General features: G+C 48.3%; 1 protein-coding gene and 1 long non-coding RNA gene across 3 annotated transcripts in view; one reads left to right on the forward strand and one right to left on the reverse strand.

Moving 5' to 3' along the window:
- The window catches only part of SLC22A2 (solute carrier family 22 (organic cation transporter), member 2), a 34,141-nt gene continuing 13,545 nt past the window's right edge, over nt 4,226–24,821 (forward strand). Inside the window, exons 1-6 of one of the 2 annotated variants that reach the window (XM_021082434.1) lie at nt 4,226–5,210; nt 6,851–6,981; nt 13,570–13,724; nt 15,987–16,155; nt 21,518–21,632; nt 23,242–23,348. In XM_021082434.1, coding sequence (XP_020938093.1) covers nt 4,800–5,210; nt 6,851–6,981; nt 13,570–13,724; nt 15,987–16,155; nt 21,518–21,632; nt 23,242–23,348 — 1,088 coding nt within the window. In that variant the 5' untranslated portion in view covers nt 4,226–4,799. 2 annotated transcript variants of the gene reach the window in all.
- LOC102165795 lies at nt 21,644–24,816 on the reverse strand. Its single transcript, XR_002342305.1, has 3 exons — nt 24,449–24,816; nt 23,425–23,898; nt 21,644–22,139 (listed from the first exon to the last, which is right to left on the reverse strand). It is a non-coding gene; the product is annotated as an uncharacterized LOC102165795 (long non-coding RNA).

Here is a 24,821-nt window from a genome sequence, read left to right on the forward strand (position 1 = left end):
GTGGAAAAGAGAAGGGTCTGAGGTCGAGGAAAGCCGTCTTCTAAGAACTGGACGTTCTGTGGGGGACAGTGTTAACCTAAGCTATCTCCCCCGCAACAAAAGAACAATGTCATGAGGGTGGAAGATTCTGGAAGAGGAATCAGCGATGCCCACTGGAACAGCGGGCTCCCCGGCACAGGAAGCATCAGTGGATGACCTGGGACAGATGTTTCTGAGGAATTAAGCATCAGACGGTGCTGTTCGATGTTTTCTGAGGTCCTTCCACCCACAGGCTCCGTGAGGTCACGATTCTGGGTCAACACAGGTCTCCTGCCGCTCTGGCCAGTGTACGCAGAAGGACAGCGGGGCGGGGAAGCGGCCGAGGTCAGGGCAGGATGGGGTGGGGGGAGGGGGGGAGTTGGTGAAGAAAGTCTGGTGGCCGCTGACTAGGGGCAGGTTCCCACTCAGCTGCTCTCTGACCTGGCTACCATCACCAGTTTACATGCGGGGAGCCAGCCGAGGTGACACAGAGGCTCTCACGACAGGCTGGACACAGCTCAGCTGTGTGGACCCCCCCGGTCTGGCCTCCTCTGCTGCCATCCCCCCTGCGAGCACCTGGAGGACACACGACCTTCCTCACCCCGAGACAACCTGCTTTCAGGCACCCTGGTCTCAGGCGGACTCCAGCTTACCTGCAGCAGCACGGACCCCAGGCCACATCGTGCCTTTTCTCTAGGTCAGGGGGCTTGTCCCTGGTGGGACGCACAGCTCTAACCACCCACAGTCTGGCGGGGAGCTCAGAAGTCGGCCCAGGCCCTCCTCCCTCCTCCATGCTGCCAGCAGGCAGCACCTGGGGACAATAGTTATTTAGGTACATTCCAAAGTAAACAGATAAAAGACGGAGAAATACTCCGACACTCATCACAATGGGTCGTCATATTACATGGATTAAAGGATCATTCGGCGCTGGATTTGCTCAGCCCCCTGCCGCGGTTCTGAGGGTGTGAGCGCTCCCCCACGAAGACCGGGGTGGGTGCCCAGGAGACTCGCATTGTCAGCGTGGCGTCAGCCCCACTGCTCTGTTCCCTCCCTCTTGGGGTTTCTCCCCCGCCCCACCCGCGTGGCTTCCATGGAGGGCCCGTCTGTCACCTCAGGAGGATGGGTTTATGGTGGGCATGGCTCCTTGGCTGGTACCTCAATGCTAGTGTTGGATGGCCCAGCAAGCGATTGCTCTGAGTGGGCTGAGATCCTGCCCGCCCTTTCCCGGATGGTTGCTGCAGGTGATCACGGGATTTTAGCATCGCGCCTTCTTGGCAAGTGAGGCTCTGCTTGCCCTGCACCTGGTGCCCTTTGCTCAGAGCGTGAAGATCGGACATCTTGAAGTGAACCGTGTCCACGTCAAATCCAGGGTGCAGGTGTTTGTAGGGTTTCCTAGGAAGGGGCAGTCAGGACCATCTCTGGGCTCTGGGATTGGAGTCAGGTTTGGGGACCTTGGGCCCTTTTTCACTTGCCACCTCCTACGTCACTTCCTGAGAGTGACAGCAGACAGGGGAGGCATGGGGACACCCTTGCTTTGGCTCTGACTCATCCTTCACGGGCTGGCTGACCCTAAATTCTCTGACCCTCTGTGTCCTCTTCCATAAAATAGAAACATTCACATCTGCCCCCCAAGGATGGTCTCTGGATGACAGGAGAAAAGTCACATGGGCACGACTCCTCAAAGGCTGCCCGCAGCAGGGCACACACTCAAGAGACGCCAGCATCCTTCTTCCCTCCCCTCCTCCCTGTCAAGCTCTCTGCCACTTGCCAGTCCTCCTCTGGTTTCTGCCATCGGCACCTGGGGTCAGAGAAGAGGCTGGAGGTGGGGGTCGGGGAGTAAGAGGAAAGCACCTGCTGGCCGTGCCTGACCCCTGGGAGAAACCATAGACCGGCGGTCTCCCCACGTCGCCATGGCAATGCCCACATCTCTACTGTGGGAGGGGCTGTCGCCTCGAGGAGTCGTGCAGGTAGTTCTGGAGGTGAGAGCTGGGCCAGTAGGTAGAGAGCAGGGGACAGGACTGGCGTGACAGAAGCTGGGAATGTTGGGCCGTGAAGCTGGCAGCCCCGAGATTCAGCGGCTGTGTGTTGACGGCCCTGTCGAGGGATCCACACAGTTGACAGAGGTGGGACTGGGTGACAGCTCGTCACTGCCAATTGCTCCCGACTGGGGAACGTCCAGGGCACTCAGCACCCCTGTTCAGAAGATGAAACCACACTGAAGAATTACAGACAGCAACTCGGAAATCGATGTTTTGTCCGACGGCATTCTGGGATTATTTTATGAGACAATGTGATTTGGGACTAACGAGAGACTGACTTTTTTAAAAAGCTTAAAGAGGAATGAGAGTCTCCCGGCAGAAAAGATAAGGCAACAACAACAACAACAAACCCTTATCTTTAACTTCCACCTCCAGGAGAGTGGCGTAGATGGCACAATTCAGCTTATCTGTTGTTTATGTTATTAATGATTTTTTTATCTTTATTTGAAAAAAAAAATCTCTCTAGTTCTGGAGCATTCCTGAGCAAAGAACTGGAACACCTCTCTGGATGCAGACAACCAGTCAGGACCTCATCTCCTGGAAATCCTTCCTGTTATCCATTATCCAAAACCGCTGTGGGAGGAGCCACAGCTTCCCTGGTCTGGCATTTTCAGTCTGTGACACTTTATTAGGTTAGAAGCCAAGACCCCTGCTCACCACATCCTGCCCTTGGCCTTGGCCACTCACGGTACCACCAGCAATTTAATCCAGGTGTCGGAGTTCCCCTTGTGGCTCAGCAGGTGAAGAACCCAACTAGGATCCATGAGGACTTGGGTTCCATCCCCGACCTCACTCAGTGGGTTAAGGATCTGGCGTTGCCATGAGCTGCGGTGTAGGTTGCAGACACGGCTCAGACCCGTGTTGCTGTGGCTGTGGTATAGGCTGGCAGCTGCAGCTCTGATTCTACCCCCAGCCTGGGAACTTCCACATGCAGCAGGTGCAACTCTAAAAAGAAAAGAAAAAAAAAAATCCAGTTCTCGTTTGTTTTGTTTTGCTTTGCTTTTTCCTATCGAACCGTCAGTGGGTATATCTGGGTGGATGCGCTCTGAACTCCTGCAGCTCTGTGACAGCAACACCCCCCAGTCTTGGTTCTCTAGAGTCTGAACCCACTCACTCCATCTAGGGCAGGTGGCAGCAGTCCTCCCATCCTTCCACCATCAAGCAGAGCACCCTGGGGAGCCCGACAAAGCACAGAAGAGGTTGGCAGGGTCCCCACAGGCACCCTGGTTCTTGCTTTTTTAAGAAAACAAGAAGCTTGCCGCTGCCGTGGGGTGAAGGACCGCTCGGAGTTGCTACTTGCAGACCCTTGCGGTTCTGCCTGCAGATAACAGAACCCAATGGGAAAAAAAGAAAACAGGATTGAATTTTAGATTTTTTTCTTTTTAGGGCCACACCTGGGCGTATGGACGTTCCCAGGCTAGGGGCTGAATTGGCGCTTCGGCTGCTGACCTATGCCACAGCCACAGCAACTAGGGATCCGAGCTGCATCTTCGACCTACACCACGGCTCACAGCAACACCCAATCCTTAACTCACCGAGTGAGGCTGGGGATCAAAATCATGTCCTCACAGACACCATGTCAGACTCTTAACCCACGGAGCCATGATGGGAACTCCTTTTTTGTTTTGTTTTGTTTTTTAATGGTCACACTTACAGCATCTGGAAGTTCCGAGGCTAGGGGTCCAATCCGAGCTGCAGCAGTGCCAGAGCAACTCTGAATCCTTGGCCCACTATGGAGGCCAGGGATCAAACCCACATCCTCATGGACACGACACCGGGTTCTTAACCCCTGGAGCCATAATGGGACGTCCAGTTTCTGGTATTGGAATACGCAGGTGCGTCAGCCCTTCTGACGGGGCAGCTGCCACCGCAACAAGGATGCTTTCCCCGCCAGGAAAGACGTTTGCCTGTTTCCTTCACCTCTGGATGGACCCAACGCCCTCCTAAAGGGACCTCCCAGACCACAGGCAGAACCACCTAAACGGCGGCAGAATGAGAACATTCCTGCCTGCATTTACATTTGACCTTCGTGTTTGGAGAACATTTTATTCTTTCCTCACAAACGGGTCAAGTGGTTTCAGGGTTCAAAGGCAAGCATGCCAGATTTTCATGCTTTCAAGAGCAGAATTATAAAATCCGCGAAGAGTCCAAACAAGCAGCCCAGCAGGTATCCGAGCACACTTGCTGTGGTTTGCAGAACGAGCCCAGCAATAGAATGTGCAAACCACCTCGGATGTGGAAGAGAGCTCTGAGCGCAGGTCGTGATTCCCTTTGCACTGGGAGAGCCAGGCCAAGAGTGCGTGTTTTCCCTGCAACCCCTTAGAGAAGAGGTTGGCTGTGTGGGTGAGATATGAATATTTTAATTTCCTGGACACTCCGTTTACTAGAGAAAGATTAACAGGTCTGTGATACGTGAAAGCACTCAGATTTCTCCCCGTGCGGTAGAGAGAAAGGATTGTGTGTGGGGTTGGCATGAGGTTGCAACCAACTCTGGGAGCAATGTTGCAATAAACTCAGCATCTCACCCCGTGACTTGCCAGGAGGTGGGGTGGGGGGGTGGTCAGGGGAGCCGCAGGAGGAGTCAGCCTGACCTGTAAAGGTCTGGACCAAAGCTGGGCGCCTTCTAAAGTAAACCAGTGCTCACCCGTTGACGCTTGGTCGCAGCCGTGCTGAGCTGCCCACAGCTCATCCCAGCGGCACCTGCAGCTCAGGAAGGAGCATCCGGAGCATCGGGCCAGGAAAATGCTGACGGTGGACGACATCCTAGAGCACACGGGGGAATTCAACTTCTTCCAGAAACAAACCTTCTTCCTTCTAGCTCTGCTCTCGGCTGCGTTCACCCCCATCTATGTGGGCATCGTCTTCCTCGGCTTCATCCCGGACCACCGCTGCCGGAGCCCCGGGGTGGCTGAGTTGAGCCAGAGATGCGGCTGGAGCCTGGCCGAGGAACTGAACTACACGGTGCCGGGCCCGGGGCCGGCGGGCCAGGCCTTCCCCCGCCAGTGCCGCCGCTACGAGGTGGACTGGAACCAGAGCACCCTGGGCTGCGTGGACCCGCTGGCCGGCCTGGCCGCCAACAGCAGCCACCTGCCGCTGGGCCCCTGTCGGTATGGCTGGGTGTATGACACGCCCGGCTCCTCCATCGTCACCGAGGTAGGTTCGCATGGGACCTAGAAGGGACAGAGGAAGCCCATAGTGCAGCTTTTCTTAAGGAATTACCCAGGGGAGCCCAGACATGCTCTTTGGAGTTAAAATCCTAGTTTCCAACAAAAAACTCCAGGCTCTTATTTGTCTGGAGGGTGAGCAGGTTAGTTTAAACTTCAAATTCTGACAGTAATGATTCCAATGTACACAGGTCCAGGTGTAACAGACAGGCAAAAGCGTATCAGAATTCCTGGAAATAATGCCAGCAAAGGGGAAATTTTCAAGCCGCTTCTTTTTCTGAAAGCCCAACCTTCGCCTCCATTACTGGTAGCCCCTGGAATTCACCAGAACAGGGCCCTGCCGTGACACACTGTGCTTTGCGCTCAATGGCTAATTTCTTCTAATTTGCTCAAAGTGTCCATATCAAACCATATGGGATTGGAGCGGATGCTATGGGATTATTTTATTAAAAACTGCACTTGGCATTAACAGCTAATTGGGAAGCCTCTTTTTTAATAAATAGAAAAAGTGAATTGCTTCTATTGGAGGCAAAGCAAAAGGGGGGGATGAAATTATTCTGCAAATACAAAGAAAGCCAGTTGCTGGGCTTAATTTAAAAGGACTGCTTGGGGGAAGAAATAAACTGCTTGGATGTTGTGAAGATAATCTCTGTGAACAGGTGTTTAGGTAGAGAAGCATTTTCAAAGGATCTAAAGTGGTCTGAGAGTTACAGGAGATGTGGAGGATTATAGATTTAACATCCTACAACTTTGGAGGTTTCCAGGCCGATCTCACTCGTTCAGACTGAGGAAACCAAGGCCCAGAGCAGAGAAAAATTTTGCACGAGGTCACAGAGTGAAAAAACAAAAAACCAAAAAAAAATGATAGCTGTTAGCCCTAGAAACCCTCCCTCCTGACCTCCAGGTCAGCACCTGTCCCTCCTTCAACACCACCTCTTGTGGTGAGAGGAGAGCACAGGAAACAGCTATTCGCAACTCTTTTTTTTTTTTGTCTTTTTGCCTTTTCTAGGGCCGCTCCCTCGGCATATGGAGGTTCCCAGGCTAGAGATCGAATCGGAGCTGTAGCCGCCGGCCTGCACCACAGCCACAGCAACGCGGGATCCAAGCCGCGTCTGCAATCTACACCACAGCTCATGGCAACACCAGATCCTTAACCCACTGAGCGAGGCCAGGGATCGAACCCACGACCTCATGGTTCCTACTGCACCACATGACTAACCACTGCGCCACCACAGGAACTCCAGCAAGATACTCTTAATTCCCCGAATTTAAAGAGACAGCAAAGAGGCACCAAACAGCCCAACTCCCCCCCCACCCCCCGCTGTCCCCCGCCCGGTGACACTCAGGTCCTTATGTGCGCTCCTCTTTGCCTCTGAGTATTAAAATTAGGAAGGAAAATGGTTTCGCGCATAAGTCATTAACCAATTTCAGCTGATTTAGCCCAAATAGAGGTTAGCCCAATGATGCAAAATAGACTGCAGGACACATCTTTCGCTTGTGTAAAGATTTATCTAAGCAAAAAACAGTTGGTTACTTGGCACTCAGCCAGGTCGGGGCAAGGCAAAGAACATCTCCTGAGGCCCCCGGGCTCCGTGGCGTCTAACCGGATTTTGTTTTCTTTCCCTTCTGACTCGGGACACCCCTCGGCCCTCGCAGTTCGACCTGGTATGCGCCAACTCCTGGTTGCTGGACCTGTTTCAGTCGGCTGTGAAGGTAGGATTCTTTATCGGTTCTGTGGGCATCGGCTACATCGCAGACAGGTAGGTGCAGGGCAAAGGTGGTAGAATTTAAACAGTCCCAGGAGAGCGCTTGGATTCACCTGCCCGGACTGGAAGCCCATCCATTCCCAGAGCACACGGACCCCCAACTCCTGGTCTAATGTCGATTGTCGTGAGGCTTAGATTTCACCTGCGGCTTCCATAAGCATGACCGATGCGTCTAGTTTCTAATCTCGAGGGCCTCAGGGGGATGATTGAACCTTAGGCAGTGGTAGCTCTTGGTGCAACGTCCCGAAGCTTCGGGCTGGAAGGGAGAGCGATGGATGCTTTGATCCCAGTTCGTTCTTTGGCCTCATATCATCCACCCGGTCCTGTGCCTTTGGGGCTTCTGAGCTTCATCCTCTGCCTCCCTGTCCTGTACCTGAACCAGATAACTGCTGCTACCTATTGTCTTTTTTTTTTTTTTGTCTTTTTAGGGTGGCACCCACGGCATATAAAGTTTCCCAGGCTAGGGGTCCAATTGGAGCTACAGCCGCCAGCCTAAGCCACAGCCACAGCAACACCAGATCCGAGCCACGTCTATGACCTACACCACAGCTCATGGCAAGGCTGGATCCTTAACCCACTGAGCAAGGCCAGGGATCGAACCCGCCCCTCATGGTTCCTAGTCAGATTCGTTTCTGCTGTGCCACAGCGGGAACTCTGTGTGTGTGTGTGTGTGTGTGTGTGTGTGCGCGCGCGCGCGCGCGGGCCTATTGTTCTTTTCTGAGCCCGAGGGGCCACAGAATTCCTGAATGGGGGCCCTGGGGCCAGATGTAATTATATTTATGGTACCTATGAGTCAATTTGGTGACAGGGAAACAGGGTGTCCTCTCAGTGGAGGTAACTATCTAATTCCGTTATGTCACATCTCCCGAGAGACCTCCCACGTGGAACGTTCGGCAAAGGGTCCTCTCTCATGGGTCGGGGTCTTCGGGAGCTGGTTGCCAGTGACACAGACTGATCCAGCTATTCCTGTGTCTCTTATTTATCCATCATTTTGTCATCCTGGATTCACCGCGCTGGATGTTCCTCTTTACTCTGTCGATGACTAATTAGCTATTTTAAGGAGTCCCCAAAAGGAAAGGAACAAAAAAAAATAAACAGCTTTATGTTTGATAAGCACCTCACATAATTTGGCTAGCAGGGCTCTTTATTTATTTATTTGCCTTTTTAGGACCTCACCCTCGGCATATGGAAGTTCCCAGGCTAGGGGTTGAATCAGAGCTATAGCCACTGGCCTACGCCGCAGCCACAGCAAGCCCAGATCCTTAACCCCTGAGCGAGGCCAGGGATTGAACCTGCATCCTCATGGATGCTCGTCAGATTCGTTTCCACTGCGCCTTGATGGGAACTCCAGGGCCAATTATTTAATATCCGTGATGTTGACTGTTTATGAGTGGTTTCCCCGTGCCAGGCCCTGTGGGCAACATAATGGAGGGTACCCTTCTCCATCATTAGTCACCTGGTGACATATGCTATATCGCTATATAATAAATGTACAACCTTGTACAATTTATTATGAAATAACTTATTTTAGGAGTTTTCGTCGTGGCTCGGTGGTTAATGAAGCTGACTAGGAACCATGAGGTTGTGGGTTCAATCCCTGGCCTTGCTCAGTGGGTTAAGGATCCAGCATTGCCGTGAGCAGTGTAGGTCGCAGACACGGCTCGGATCTGGCATTGATGTGGCTGTGGTGTAGGCTGGCAGCTGCAGCTCAGATTAGACCCCAAGCCTGGGAATCTCCACATGCTGTGGGTGTGGCCCTAGAAAAGGCAAAAAGACAAAAAAAAAATAAAAAATAAAATAACATTTTAAAAAGTAATTATATTTAGAATTTATTTTGACTATAATTCCATGTTATAACTTGTAATCAAATAATTCCCTATATAGTTATGGATCTGGCGTTGCTGTGACCTGTGGTGTAGGTCACAGACGCAGCTCGGATCCATCGTTGCGGTGGCTGTGGTGTAGGCCGGCAGCTGTAGCTCCGATTGAACCCCTAGCCTGAGAACCTCCATATGCCGTGGGTGCAGTCCTAAAAAAAAAAAAGACAAAAGACAAAAATAAAATAAAATAGCATAACATAATAATTCCCTATTTGGTGTTTCTGTCGTGGCTCAATGGTTAATGAATCTGACTAGGAACCATGAGTTTGCGGGTTTGATCCCTGGCCTTGCTCTGTGGGTTAAGGATCTGGCGTTGCCGTGAACTGTGGTGTAGGTTGCAGATGCAGCTCGGATCCCATGTGGCTGTGGCTCTGGCGTAGGTCTGTGGCTACAGCTCTGATTCGACCCCTAGCCTGGGAACCTCCATATGCCATGGGAGTGGCCCAAGAAATGGCAAAAAGACAAAAAAAAAAAATTCCCTATTTAATTCTAAAACAAATGGTAGACATTTATGCTTGTCCCCCTCCCACTATATCTTTGATAAACCCAAACCCAAACCTCTGAGCTTAGTATTAAATGTAGGTAGAATATCTTCTTGGATGATACTAAGCTGTCAGTCTGGATTAAAACTTGCAAATGTGTTAAAGATTAATAAGGACATGGAATTCCTGCCATGGCTCAGCAGTTAACAAACCTGACTGGGAACCGTGAGGTTGTGGGTTCGATCCCTGGCCTTGCTCAGTGGGTTAAGGATCCGTCATTGCCGTGAGCTGTGGTGTAGGTCCCAGACTCGGCTCGGATCTGGTGTTGCTGTGGCTCTGGCATAGGCTGGCAGCTGTAGTTCTGATTGGACGCCTAGCCTGGGAACCTTCATATGCTGCGGGTGCAGCCCTAAAAACCAAAAAAAAAAAAAAAAATTTAATAAGGACAGCTTCGTCAATCGCCTCCTCTGGGGAATCTGAATTTTCAAGGCCCCAAGCCCCCTGTGGCAGCAGGAGGGAGGGATGGTGACAGGGGGGTGCTGGGCCACAAGCAGCCCCAGGTGTGACACCACTTCTGTATCCACTCAGACTCCGTTCAAGTCTCTTGCTGGCACTCTGTGTGGCCAAGAGCCTCAGGGGGTACAGAGTGAGGTCATTGGCTTGTACCTTTGTTTTCTTTTTTAGTGGCCGTGCCCGTGGCATGTGGAATTTCCCAGGCCAGGGATGGAATCTGAGCCACAGCTTTGACCTGGGCCACAGCTGCAGCAGTTCAGGATTCTTAACCCACTGTGCCACATCGGGAACTCCATCCACTTTGACTTTTATTGTCACAGAAGTGAGGACAGTGGTTTGGAGATGACCCTTTAAGTCAGGACAGACACCCTGACGAGGGGGGTCCAGAGTCCACCTGCTGCAGCAGGTGGCTGCCCAGCCCGCTGGCCCCTGCTCCCTCTCCACGCCTTCCTTCTCCGTAAGGAGCAGATTCCAACACTCAACGCGCCCGCACAGAAGTGACCGAGCCTCACGGCTGGTTAAATAAAGGAGTTAATTATTCTCATCCTACCCAAAGAGTAGGAGTCTGGGTGTACTTCTTTCCTGACTGCACATTCCTACCTCATAACCCAGTCAATTATCCACCTTCTTGGATGAGCTCATGACTCTGTCCCTCTGGCTGAAAACTCCCGTGCAAAGGTGATGACTCATTATTCTTCCACCCAAAGCTGTGAACCTACTTCCATTTCTTTTTCTTAACCCACCTGAAGTTTTGGTGGTTGTTGCCCCTTTCTCTTCTGCTTGTGTGTGCAAGTCAGAGGGTGTAAGAAGACAACCACCGTAGGGCCCCAAAAGGACACTCTCACGCTATCTTTTGCACTCGTAAGGGCTATTTCTGAATAATTGTCAAGTTTATACCCTGGGGCAAGAATCTCATAGAAACCCATTTCATATTATAGATTAAACCAGCCTTAATTAAAATAGATTGTCTGCTATGAGGAATTTTTATTTCTTTTTAATTTTTTATTAAAGAATAGCTGATTTACAATGTTGGGTCAATTGCTACTGTACAGCAAAGTGACCTAGTCATACACACACACAGACACACACACACACACGTTCTTTTTCTCATATTATCCTCCATCATGTTCTGTCACAAGAGATTGGGTACAGCTCCCTGTGCTGTGCCGTCAGACCTCATTGTACAAGGAATTTTGAAAATGTGACCTAAAGTTGATGGGGTGTCTTTTATTTTTTTGTTTGTTTGTCTTTTGTTTTTAGGGCCACACCTGGGCATATGGAAGTTCCTGGCTAGGGGTCCAGTCGGAGCTGCAGCTGCCAGCCTATACCACAGCCGTGCCAGATCTGAGCCACATCTTCGACCTACTGCATCTGGGACCTACACTGCAGCTTGGGGCAACACCAGATCCTTCACCCACTGAGCGAAGCCAGGGATCATACCCACATCCTCATGGATGCCAGTTGGGTTCTTAACCTATTGAGTCACAAAGGGAACTCCAGGGGGGGTGTCTTTTAGAAGAAAGTTGGGAGGAGCTTATGAATGGGTTGTAATAAGGATGCTGAGTCTTACAGGAAGTTGCAAGACTCCCTGAGAGTCGGCTTTGCAAATGAAGGAAGGAAGGATGAAAGGGGAGGGAGAACATATGCTCAATAAACCTTTTCTAAGATGTCGAATTTATTTCATCATTCAAACTGCCCAAGGAATGATTTTCAGGATCACCTGACACACAAAAGTAATCTCTCACCGATTCCAGGTGTTTTACTCTAAGCATCAGTGATGTCATGCCAGGCTTTAAATGTTTAACAACTGGCTCTCTAATGGAAAAAGCCCGATCTGGAGGATCTGCTGATCTCAGCAGTGTCAGTATTCCCACAGTGGTCCATCCCAAGCTACCGAAGTGAGGTCACCGAACAGAGTTGGCTAGAAATAATGCACCATTATATGGTATTCTCCCCATACAAATACAGGAGATAGATATAAAAAAACCTCATGAACGTACAGAATGGTCAGACGCAGTAACATAATTAGGGAGAGATACGTTTTGCATATTTATTACTCTTGTAAAAATTTTTTATTAGAGTACAGTTGATTTACAGTGTCGTGCCCGTCTCTGCTGTACAGCAAAGTGACCAATCTTTTTCTCATATTCTCTTCCATCGTGTTCTATCCCAAGAGACTGGAGACAGTGCCCTGCGCTGCACTGTAAGGCCTCATTGCTCATCCATTCTAAATATAATAGTTTGCATCTACGAACCCCAAACTCCTAATGCATCCCGCTCCCTCCCCCTCCCCCTCCTCCTTGGCAACCACAAGTGTGTTTGTTCTCCATGTCTTTACATTTGAGATTTAAAGCATTAAGAATCCCAGGTAACTATTCATGATGTTGCCAGTTGTTTTCAGATGGTCAGTTAGTATTGAAATGGTCACTAGATCAGAGGTGCCTAAAAGAAGAGGGACAGTTAGACGTCCGGCCACATGGAATGTACCCTGCTAATACGAGGCAACACAGTGACATTCAGTTTGAAGTAGATAAACAAAAATGAAATAAAATCGGAGCTCCCCTCGTGGCGCAGAGGAAACGAATCCAACTAGGAACCATGAGGATGCAGGTTTGATCCCTGGCCTCACTCAGTGGGTTAAGGATTTGGCGTGGCTGTGAACTGTCGTGTAGGTCGCAGATGCAGCTCAGATCCGGCGTTGCTGTGGCTGTGGTGTAGGCTGGCGGCAGCAGCTCCAGCTGGACCCCCAACCTGGGAACCTCCGTATACCGTGGGAGTGGCCCTTAAAAAAAAAGGATTAAATAAAACATCGCTTGCTATGACGAATTTTTCACATATCCCCTAAGAGCTGATTAGGATGTCCTTTAGAGCAAAACCAGGAGGACCTGATAAAATGGGAAAATGAGAGACGGAGCCTCGAGTCAGCTTTGCAAAGGGAGGGAGGGGGAGGGCTGGGCACCCAGCTCTTTAAATGTAATATTGCCGGTGGGATCAGACAGGTCTTGTCCAGATGAGACAGTGGAGAAAGGCCGGCACACTCGCTGGACATCACAGGAAGGGGTAAGGTCAAGGTTACACATTCTCTTCTGCTCTGGGTACTGATATGATTCTCCAGGTCCCTAAACAGACAAAATCCAAGCCCCGCAAATAAAACGTGCAGAAGCTGCCCGGCTCCACAGCAAAGGCCCTCTGGGATGGCGACATGCAAGGGGGACCACATTGTCCCACCGTTTCCATGGAGACGACAATACCACAGTGTCCAGAGGCAGTGTGGGAAACAGATGGGGAAGGACCTGGAGCACTGAACTCCGTTTTTTTGCTAAAGCAAAAGCTCCTGGGTGGGCCGCTGCTTGAGACTGTTGGTGCAAAGGCCCAGCTTGGGTGATGACAGAAGCCCCGAACGGGCCCCTGGGGCGATCGGCAGTGGGTGGCCTGAAAAAACACCCCTTCCCTGTGCACCCCCCTGCCCCCACCCTGTGTGGGGCTGAGAGGTGCTCCAGTCCAGGGTGAATGGGGTTCACTGTGCTTCAAGTCGATACAGGATGCTCCGATGAAAAGTCCTGCCGGACGTGAGCTGAAGGAGGGCTCCCTTCCTGGGTGTCCATCTGAACTTTGAGCTTCCGTCCTTCAGAGCTGACCTCTGCTTTGGTCCAGAACATCTAAGGGTTTTCCTGGAATTCTACTCCCGCTCTGTTTCCTCCTTGCAGGTTTGGCCGTAAGCTCTGCCTCTTGCTCACAATCCTCATCAACGCCGTGTCCGGAGTGCTCATGGCCATCTCCCCCACCTATACGTGGATGCTCGTCTTTCGCTTGATCCAAGGACTGGTCAGCAAGGCAGGCTGGATGATAGGCTACATCCTGAGTAAGAACCCCTGTGACGGTCGCTGGGGGAGCGAAGGGCGTTGCTGCCAAAATACAACCTGCCAGATGGAGGGGGGGGGGCGCAGAAGAGGGGACTCAGCTTCAAGTCAATGTTGAAAGATTTTTTTCCTGTATCAAAAGCGTTTCTGAAGTCTTTTCAGTAAACTCATTCTGCATTCCTCCTATGAAGAAGATGAGGAAGCAGAAATGAGGGTAAACATTATGCCATCCAAGTTCTTATATAACTTTAGGAATTTTGCTTTCTGTACCCTGGGGTGTTTCATAGAGAGAAAATCCAGCCTATTAGGCTACACAGAGAAAAAAGTCAATTATGAGAAATGTATTCCATTTATAAGGGACTGTATTTCTTTGAAAATAGCCATTCTAGTAAACCGCAGTTATCCTCAATTTTCATTTCCTTCTTTTCTTCTTTCTTTCTTTTTTCTTTCTTTCATTGTTCCTTCCTTCTTTTCTTCCTTCCTTTTTTCTTTCTTTCTTCCTTGGCCACATACGCACTGGCTTGATGTGGGATCACTTACCAGACCAGGGATTGAACCTGGGCCACCTCAGTGAAAGTACTGAGTCCTAACCACTAGCCCACCAGGAAACTCTCATATTTATCCTCATAGTTTATATGCAAGGAAACTGAGGATACAAGTACTGCGGTCAGTCTCAGTTCCTCAGGAAGCGATGCGTAGGGCCGGGAATATCATTTACGTCCTACTCATTAGGAGCTGGTTATGCTTAAGCTCCATGGATCATAAGAGAATATCTGAATTATGACAGCAAAGCATCCTTAAAGGAAGATGAATTTCTACCGCAATCACATACTGGGAATTCACTCCATAAGTCCTTTCCCTTCAGAGCTGCATTCAAATAGCATCTGTACTAAGGGAAATGGACACTGAAATTCAAATAAGATGAATACATCTCTCGTTTTGCACAAGAGCACTAGAATATGTGTGCTTAAAATTTTACCCAGGAGAGTTAATTTGGGGAATTCTTTGAGATGAAGAGGAGATGATGCTAAATACACTTCGGTGCCTGTCATGGGGTCACCTGATCTACGTTTAGACAACAAAGGAATTAATGTACGTGGTGATTGCATGAGAAATTGGCTTCTAGAACACAGGACGTGTAGAAGTATGTGGAGTTTGAATTTACATTTCAGCCTTCTCCCACTCTTTTTCTCTCCGGTCCCTCTGCGTGTCCTGAAGGCTCACCTGCCATGCGGTGCCCTCTTTCTACCCCGCGCCCCAGACCTTCTCCACGACCTTCTCCCAGCCACACTGAAGGGAGGCAATTCTATTTATTGAACATATTTATTGAATTTTGTTTAACTCTCTTTTTAAATGCTTTTGGATTATTCACAGTAATTTATAGAAATAATTTCTCTTTGGTTTAAAAATAGTTGACATCTTTAACACGATTACCAAATATTCAAAACAAAACCCTGAGTTCGTGGAATAGCTGGAACCCCAATTCTTGCGTGTCTGTGTCATAACAATGACCACTTCCTAAATCCATGCACCACAGACTTCATAGTCTGTCGTGGTGTAGCCATGGGGTGGGATGCGGCTGATTATTATGCCATGTTATGTCAATTAACTGAGCCGGATTCATAGTGTTGTCCAGTTTCTAGGTTGTAAAGACTCCTGTCAGGACTGATCTTGAGTTAGCAATGGGTTAAAAACCAGCTTGTCACATTTCTGAAAATGTAGAAATCGGCTCTCCAAGCCAGTACTAGCTGACTCCGGTCAGCTTGGAAATTCATCCCTGGGTTTGCAAGCCATTGGAACACATTAATGGGACAGTCAAGAAAATGGTCAACTCATGCACGGAAACAAGTTAAACTGGGCTATTCATTTACATGAAAACCGTCTATGCTCTAAAGTCAAGGTTTGATTCATTTATTCAGGTCCTAAATTATCACTGCTTTATTACTCTAGATCAAAATTTTGTGTGTATCTGAAATATAATTGCATGTGTCCTTAAAATTATTCTGTAAATCATGTGTTGTTTGAGGTGGTAGGACTTTCATACCAGGTAATGTGGGATTATAAGAAGTTATATTAATTAACTCAACATCAAAAATTGCAATAAAATAGGCCCCAAAGAACATTTTTAAATTTTCAGAGGGCTATATAGAAAATTCTAGAATTTGGGCTGCTTTTTTTGGAGGTTGTCATTCTAGTTTCCCCATCTTTGGACAGTCAACCCACTGTGTGCTGACTTGCGTTGACTACTGGGGTTCTTTCTGCAGTTACAGAGTTTGTCGGGCTGAGCTATCGGAGAACCGTGGGGATCTTTTACCAAGTGGCCTTTACCTTTGGGCTCCTGGTTCTTGCTGGGGTGGCGTACGCACTTCCACACTGGAGGTGGCTGCAGTTCACCGTGACTCTGCCCAACTTCTGCTTCTTGTTCTATTACTGGTAAGTCCAGTTGAACAAAAAAGAAATAAATTAAAATATTTTCTTTAGCTAAAAATGCTGTCTTCAGAGTTCCCTTTGTGTCTCAGCGGTAACGAACCCAACTAGTTTCCATGAGGACTTGGGTTCAATCCCTGGCCTCACTCAGTGGATTAAAGAACACAGCTTTGCCATGAGCTGTGGTGTAGGTCGCAGACGTGGCTTAGATCTCGGTAGCTGTGGCTGTGGTGTAGGCGGGCGGCTACAGCTCCAATTTGACCCCTAGCCCGGGAACTTCCATATGCAGACCCTCCTTCCAAGCTATGAAGATTTTCTTCATTCTTTTGTTTCATAGGAAACTCAAGTCTATGTTTCAGGGATAAAAATCACATGTTTCAACCATTGTCTCTGGAAATCAAATGTTCTTTCACTTTGAGCTTAAGAGTCTTATGACTTGGATCTCACATTTTCATATTATTTATGTGGAGTTGAAATTAGCTTCTAGTGGCCATGACACCCTTTAAAGAGACTGACAATATTATTGTTCTTATTCTACCCCAGAAGAGAGAAGATGAATTATGGCACTCGTGTCACCATTTCCCATGTCCATGCCCAAAGCAGACATCCACAATCAATCACTGCAGTCTTTATCCCTGAGAAGGTCAACAGGGCACCCCAGCCAGACCATACCAGTCAATCAGAGTTAGCAGGGCAATGAAAACATGTTTGTCAGCCCTGCCCAAGAGAAACATAGAAAGCAATAGGAATAGCAAAAACTATCAGAAACTCCTAATGCAAGTTTTCCTGAGATAAACCAAGAGCGATGCTGGATTATCAACCAAATCTCTCTCCCCTGCAAAAGCGCATTTATTTAGTTCCTAGACTTTCTACCTGTGCTTCCCATCCATAGCTGTTTTGTCTGTGAATTAAATATTCAACCCTTCCCAGGAGGCCTGTTTCTCCTCTAGAAGCCAGTAAAACTCTGAAAGTAACCCTTAGCTCCATCCTTGTGTCCTTTCTCTCTCCAAATCCATCCCCTTAGGAATTTGTTATTTCTTGTCCAGATGGCTGGGTTAGACTATCACCATGATTCTTGCAAGAGGAGACAAGGGCCCGAATTAAGGCAGAAGTTGTAGGTGTGAAGAGGAAACATTATAAACTTTAATAAGGTGGCAATGACAGAGCTTGGTGACAGACTAAATTGTGGAGGTTTAGAGAGAGGAGGTCCCTAGTGGATGACACCCAGAGTGTAGGCTTGTGGGTCCGTGTGTTGTTCAGAAATAAGGAACAGGAGAAGGGGGGCGGATTTGGAAGGAAAGATGAGCTTTGGGCATTTGGAATTTGAGACCCTGGAAGGACATCTCCGTGCAGACATCCAGGGCAGCGAAGCTTAAGGATGAGGAATTCAAGTCCAATTCATGTCTGTGGCAGCTGTGGGCTGGATGGGACGGCCCAGAGAAAATGAACGGGGCCAGGAGTGGAAGGGGTAGGGCAGAACACAAAAAAAACACCTGTTTTTGAAGTCCAAGTTGAGGACGAGGAGCCAGGATGGAAGAATTGGGAGGTGGCACCCATGGAGAGAAAGGAAGGGTTAGAGGGGCTCAGGGGTGTGGACGTCACAGAAGGAGCTGGTTGGGGTCAGCTCTTCACTTGTCTTGACGGACCGTCCCAGGAGGCTATCAGCACACCTGGGGAGCTCTGGCTCAGCTTCCTGTCCAGGGCGGAAGTCCAGTCCCACAGCACGGCCCCCAATGGCTGATCATCCAGCCTCTGCTTCAACAGCGTCAAGGATGACCATCAACCAGCAAACCCGAGCTCGGGTTCAAGAGACATTTCCCTGAGCAAGGATTCCCATTCCCATGGAGTTTACCCAGTGTTCCTAACTCTACACTCACAGCCTCAAAATTTACCTTACTTTCTGTTCAACTAGGCAGTTCTTAAAGTATTTGGATATGCCTCTCAGAACCCATCCTGCCTTCCCCCTGCTAAGTTAGCCACCTCCAGTCCCTGCCTTCTCTGACCTGGTTCTCAAGTCCTTCACCTTCCCAATGTGGGCTGGCTGGCTTTGAAATTGTTGCACCATCTGATCTCAATGTCTCATCTCATTCTCCTTGGGAGATCCCCTCTCATCATCACCATCATCATCATCAAATATACACAGGCATATGTTTTGCATCTGTGAAATTACAATCTGCTATTGGTTGAATCCCCAGATGTGAAACTTGAGGAGGGAGGCGCTGACTGTATTTCCTTTACTATGGTATTTTCTTTAAGGGACAGGAGTACCCAGGGACTTTGGTGTACACAAGGGCTCGTAAAGCAATCCCTCTGTGTGTACTGAGGGATGCTTCCTTATCTTGGCTACCTAAGTAATAATGCAATGAATATGTGGAAGCATATATCTTTCCCAGTTAGTGTTTTTCTTTTCTTGGGATAAACATCCAGAAGTGGAATTTGGGGGTCGTGAGGTAGTTCTATTTTTAATTTTTCAAAGGAAGCTTCATAGTGTTTTCCCCAGCAGCTATACCAATTTACAGTCCCACCAACAAAGCACCACAGTCCCCTTTCCTCCACATTCTCATCAACACTTATTATTTCTTGTCTTTTTTTTTTTAATGGCCTCACCCATGGCATATGGAAATTCCTGAGCCAGGGATTGAATGCAAGTCACAGCTGCAGCAACACTGGATTCTTTAACCCACTGTGCCTGGCTGAGGATCAAACCCACACCTCTGGAGAAACCCAAGCTGCTGCAGTCAGATTCTTAAGCCATTGAGCTACAGTGGAACTCCTATTTCTTGTCTTTCTGATGATAGCCATCCTGACAGGTGTGAGGTGATATCTCATTGTAGTTTTGAGTTGCATTTCTCTGGGGATTAGTGAAGTTGAGCATCTTTTCATACACCTGTTGGCTATTTGTAGGTCTTCTTTGGAAAAATGTCTATTCAGATACTCTGCCCATTTTTTTTATTATTTTCCCACTGTACAGCAAGGGGATCAAGTTATCCTTACATGTATACATTACAATTACATTTTTTCCCCACCCTTTGTTCTGTTGCAATATGAGTATCTAGACAAAGTTCTCAATGCTATTCAGCAGGATCTCCTTGTAAATCCATTCCAAGTTGTGTCTGATAAGCCCAAGCTCCCGATCCCTCCCACTCCCTCCCCCTCCCATCAGGCAGCCACAAGTCTCTTCTCCAAGTCCATGATTTTCTTTTCTGAGGAGATGTTCATTTGTGCTAGATATTAGATTCCAGTTATAAGTGATATCATATGGTATTTGTCTTTGTCTTTCTGGCTCATTTCACTCAGGATGAGATTCTCTAGTTCCATCCATGTTGCTGCAAATGGCATTATGTCATTCTTTTTGATGGCTGAGTAGTATTCCATTGTGTATATATAGCACATCTTCCGAATCCAATCATCTGTGATGGACATTTGGGTTGTTTCCATGTCCTGGCTATTGTGAATAGTGCTGCAATGAACATGCGGGTGCATGTGTCTCTTTTAAGTAGAGTTTTGTCCGGATAGATGCCCAAGAGTGGAAGTTCTATGTATAGATTTCTAAGGTATCTCCAAACTGTTCTCCATAGTGGCTGTACCAGTTTACATTCCCACCAACAGTGCAGGAGGGTTCCCTTTTCTCCACAGCCCCTCCAGCACTTGTTATTTTTGGATTTATTAATGATGGCCATTCTGACTGGTGTGAGGTGGTATCTCATGGTAGTTTTGATTTGTATTTCTCTTATTATCAGCGATGTTGAGCATTTTTTCATGTGTTTGTTGGCCTTCTGTATATCTTCTTTGGAGAAATGTCTATTCAGGTCTTTTGCCCATTTTTCCATTGATTGATTGGCTTTTTTGCTGTTGGGTTGTATAACTTGTTTATATATTCTAGAGATTAAGCCCTTGTCAGTTGCATCATTTGAAACTATTTTCTCCCATTCTGTAAGTTGTCTTTTTGTTTTCTTTTTGGTTTCCTTTGCTGTGCAAAAGCTTTTCAGTTTGATTAGGTCCCGTGGGTTTATTTTTGCTCTTATTTCTGTTGCTTTGGGAGACTGACCTGAGAAAATATTCATGAGGTTGATGTCAGAGAGTGTTTTGCCTATGTTTTCTTCTAGGAGTTTGATGGTGTCCTGTCGTATATTTAAGTCTTTCAGCCATTTGGAGTTTATTTTTGTGCATGGTGTGAGGGTGTGTTCTAGTTTCATTGCTTTGCATGCAGCTGTCCAGGTTTCCCAGCAATGCTTGCTGAAAAGACTTTCTTTTTCCCATTTTATGTTCTTGCCTCCCTTGTCAAAGATTAATTGACCATAGGTGTCAGGGTTTACTTCCGGGTTCTCTATTCTGTTCCATTGGTCTGTCTGTCTGTTTTGATACCAGTACCACACTGCCTTGCTGACTGTGGCTTTGTAGTATTTCTTAAAGTCTGGGAGAGTTATGCCTCCTGCTTGGTTTTTGTTTCTCAGGATTGCTTTGGCGATTCTGGGTCTTTTGTTGTTCCATATAAATGTTTGGATTGTTTGCTCTAGTTCTGTGAAAAATGTCATGGGTAATTTGATAGGGATTGCACTGAATCTGTAGATTGCTTTGGGTAGGATGGCCATTTTCACAATATTGATTTTTCCAATCCAGGAACATGGAATATCTTTCCATTTCGTTACATCTTCTTTGATTTCTTTGATTAAAGTTTTATAGTTCTCGGCATATAGGTCTTTTACCTCCTTGGTCAGGTGTATTCCGAGGTGTTTGATTGTGTGAGGTGCAATTTTAAAAGTTATCGTATTTTTGTATTCCTTTTCTGCCCATTTTTTTTTTTTTTGTCTTTTTGCTATTTCTTTGGGCCGCTTCCGTGGCATATGGAGGTTCCCAGGCTAGGGGTCAAATCAGAGCTGTGCCAGAGCCACAGCAACGCGGGATCCAAGCCGCGTCTGCAACCTACACCACAGCTCACAGCAACACCGGATATTTAACCCACTGAGCAAGGGCAGGGACCGAACCCACAACCTCATGGTTCCTAGTCGGATTCATTAACCACTGCGCCACAACGGGAACGCCTTCTGCCCATTTTTAAATCAAATTGCTTGGGTTTTTGGCTGTTGGGTTGTATGAGTTCTTGATATGTTTTGGATATTAATCCTTTACCACATACATGGTTTGCAAACATTGTCTCTCCTTCAGTAAGCTGCCTTTTCATTTTGTTGATGGCTTCCTTGCTGTGCAGCCCCCCCACTCTTTTTCCTTTGTGGGTCCAACCAAACCTCACTATAAGATCCCCCACGGGAATGTGATTATAACCATGGGGGGAGAGGGAGCGGTAGTGGAGGGGGCAGGATTTTCTCTTCCACCTAACAGCACTGATGACACCTGTCCTGTGCCCTAGGTGTGTACCTGAGTCCCCCAGGTGGCTGATCTCCCAGAACAAAAACGCTAAAGCCATGAGTATCATTAAACACATCGCAAAGAAAAACGGAAAATCTCTACCTGCCTCTCTTCAGGTGAGCCAGCGATTGAAGCCTCAAATCAGGTCAAATCCAGGGAGGATTCAGAAAACCAGGCACTGTCTCAACCGGAAGCCACAGCAGGGCCTAGCATATGCGACGGGACATGCCCTTTGTCCTAAGATTGCAGTTCCCTGGTAGAATGGTTTAAGCAGATGAAAAACGTAAAACAAAAAGGCAATCAAACGTCACGTAAAAGTCCAATGAGGAGCTTCTATCTCGAGATGGCACAGCCCCCGTGCCCAGGACCCGACGACTGGTTTGTCCGTGTGTCCATCAGCACCCTTGGGGAGGAAGGTGTCCCCAGAGGCGAGATTCTTCAAACACAAATAATTTCTTAGGACTTTTAAAATTTTAGATAGAAATTCTCCCCCCAAATTTTAAGCAATCCCCTGCCTTCTTGAATAGAAGAAATTGCTGAAGTGTCCATTTTTCGTTGCATTTAGTGACTTGCCTTTACCAGACCTCATCCCCTTTCATTTAAACCGTTTCATCTGACAGGGCCTAGAAAAGAGAAAAGCAAGGTATTAAGACATTTTATTGAAAGATTAGTAAACTGGAGTTCTCTCTGGTGGTGCTGCAGTTTAAGGATCCGGCATTGTCACTGCAGTGGCTCTGATCACTGCTGTGGCACAGGTTTGATCCCCAGCCCAGGAAGTTCCATAGGCCATGGGTGCAGGGAAAAAAAAAAAAAAAAGAGTAAATCATTTCTGAATGAGGACCTAAGACTGGCGATTTGTAAGAATTTGAGATTTAGGTGACATTCAGAGTGAGGATTTAGGGGCTCAAAGGACTTTTTCTTCACTTTCTCCTGGGAGGTTGGAATAGACCTTCTTTCCAGTGGCATTAGCACTGATTCTTAGATTCCAGATCCTCTCAGAAACTGGCCAGGGAACAAAGCATCTGTGGGTCTCAGAGTTCAGGCGGGGGCAGGAAGGCTGATCGTAGCTGGTGTTCTGGAGGCTTCTTCCCGGTGTTCCGGGGTCCTTCACGCACTATAACACGCTGCTCAGGACAGAGGCAGAGGGGAGCCGTTCCCACAAGGGTTCAGCCCCTGAACCCTGAGGATGGCACGTCCCCGCCTCCACCTACCGGGTCCTTCCAGACCCGGATTCCCCTGGGACCTTGTGACAACGCAGATTCGGGTTCAGTCTGGCTGGCCTGTGGCCTGAGATCTTTCATTCTGACGAGCTCCAGGCGACGCTGAGGCTGGTCTGAGTGCCAGCTTCCCAGAGCACAGTCTTGTGACCCTTGTGCCACATGGTCGGGGTGTGCCAAGACGTCGGGTCAACACCCCCAGGCCCCAGGGCCCGTGGGCTGGACCTCAATTTTACCCGCTGTGCTTTTACCAATAGTGTCACTTTATATACCTGCATGAGTGACCTCACTTCTCCGTGGCCCAGCTTCCTCTTGTGTAATGGGATGAAAAACAGACCTAACATTTCGGGTAGTTGGGATGCTTCAACGAGCTGCTGCGTGTGAAAGGTTTAGCTAGTCCTGGGCGCATTAAAAGCCCTCAGCAAGGGTCAAGTATTATCATTGTTCCCTGAGTGACCCCAGGACGGCATCATCAAATACACAAAGCTGGTCTTGTTTCTGTTCTCAGAGCCTCAGGCCTGATGAGGAAGTTGGCGAGAAGTTGAAGCCCTCATTTCTTGACTTGGTCAGAACTCCTCAGATAAGGAAACACACTCTGATCCTGATGTACAACTGGTAAGGAATATTTTTCCCTTAGAAATCCCTCCAATGCTTCTAATCCCAGTCGCCCACATCAAGGGGCCAAACATACCTTCAAACCGAGCCTGGGTCCAGCAGGCCTCAATGGTGGATGGCAAGTGGGCTCGTTCATAGCAGGTTTTCCTGAAGTCGTTTTTCCCAAGCAGATTTGGAATCAGCTTACAGTCCCAACTTCAGAGATCACTACCTTCCCAACTTGGGCTTTGTCTCAGAATCTCCTGGGAGGTTATAAACTACCAAGGCCAGAGCCCTCCCCTACAAAGGCACAGATTTCATTGTTGGACGGAAGAGCCCGGGGAACCAATTTATTTTTCCTTCTCTTTTTTCTTTCTTTTTTTTTGTATTATTACTCAATGAATTTTATGACATTTATAGTTGTACAAGGATCATCACAACCCAATGGAACCAATGCTTTTAAAACCCTCCAGGCGATTCTAATATATCGTCCAAACTGATGGTAAATGTAGATCTCTCCCCATTGGTATGAGACTGGCAAAAAAAAGGGCTTTTTCTTTCTCTTTTCGACCTGGAGAAGAAAAAAAAATTAGCTTCTCAAACAAGAATAAACCACAAGCAAAAGCCACTGGCTCCGCAGTCCAGGAACTCAAGCCTGACCACCCCTCACCATCCGTGGACCACGGGCCCTGCATCGGCCTCCTTTGGCACAGCCGGCATCCCCTCACTGTGGGCATCCCTGGGAGACCTCACAGCAGCCAAAGGAAGAGTCACAGTCACTGACGAAAGCAAAGCTCATCAGGAATTGATTCAGCCCTTCTCCATGTTGCGTGTAAAATCTATCAGTGAAATTTGGCCTCATCGTCCTTTTCTTTTCTGAGGAACTGCGACTCCTGCTGAGTCTCCTCATATTTTCCCTTACAGACCTTGCGTACTTTTAGGCAACCCAATGAGTGTTGCTTGTGGCAGGTCAGAGGATAAATGATCAAAAGCAGGGCTCTACTGGAATATCCCCTGGTGGCCCGGTGAAAGCACTGCCACTGCTGTGGCGCGGCTTCCGCCCCTGGCTCAGCACCTTCCGCATGCCTTGACTGTAGCCCAAAAAAAGGGGGAGTCTGTACCTCTTTGGGAATTTGGTGCCCGTTTGGTCTCCTTGGTCCCCGACGTTTGGATTCAATAGTCAATCCCTGTGATGACCACTGCGTTAGAAGACCATAAAGAGAGAAACAGCAAATCAGGAATAACCTGATGCAGTTTTACTAAGTCAATCACTCTAGTAAGTCAGTTCCTCTCGCCGCTCAATTGGCCAGGGGTGTTAGCCTAATTCTTCCCCTCTTCCCGATTCCGGGGTCACGACCAGTCACCACAGTGGGTCAGGTAGTGGAGAAGCCGTGGGCCATCGGGAAGGGGACCAAGACAAGGACAAAGAAAGACCCACAGCCTTCTGCTGACTCTCTGGGCGCTTGGCTTGACCTGAGCTCTCCTCTCTGCTCA

This window comes from Sus scrofa, chromosome 1, assembly GCF_000003025.6.
Source record: "Sus scrofa isolate TJ Tabasco breed Duroc chromosome 1, Sscrofa11.1, whole genome shotgun sequence".
NCBI lineage: Eukaryota > Metazoa > Chordata > Mammalia > Artiodactyla > Suidae > Sus > Sus scrofa.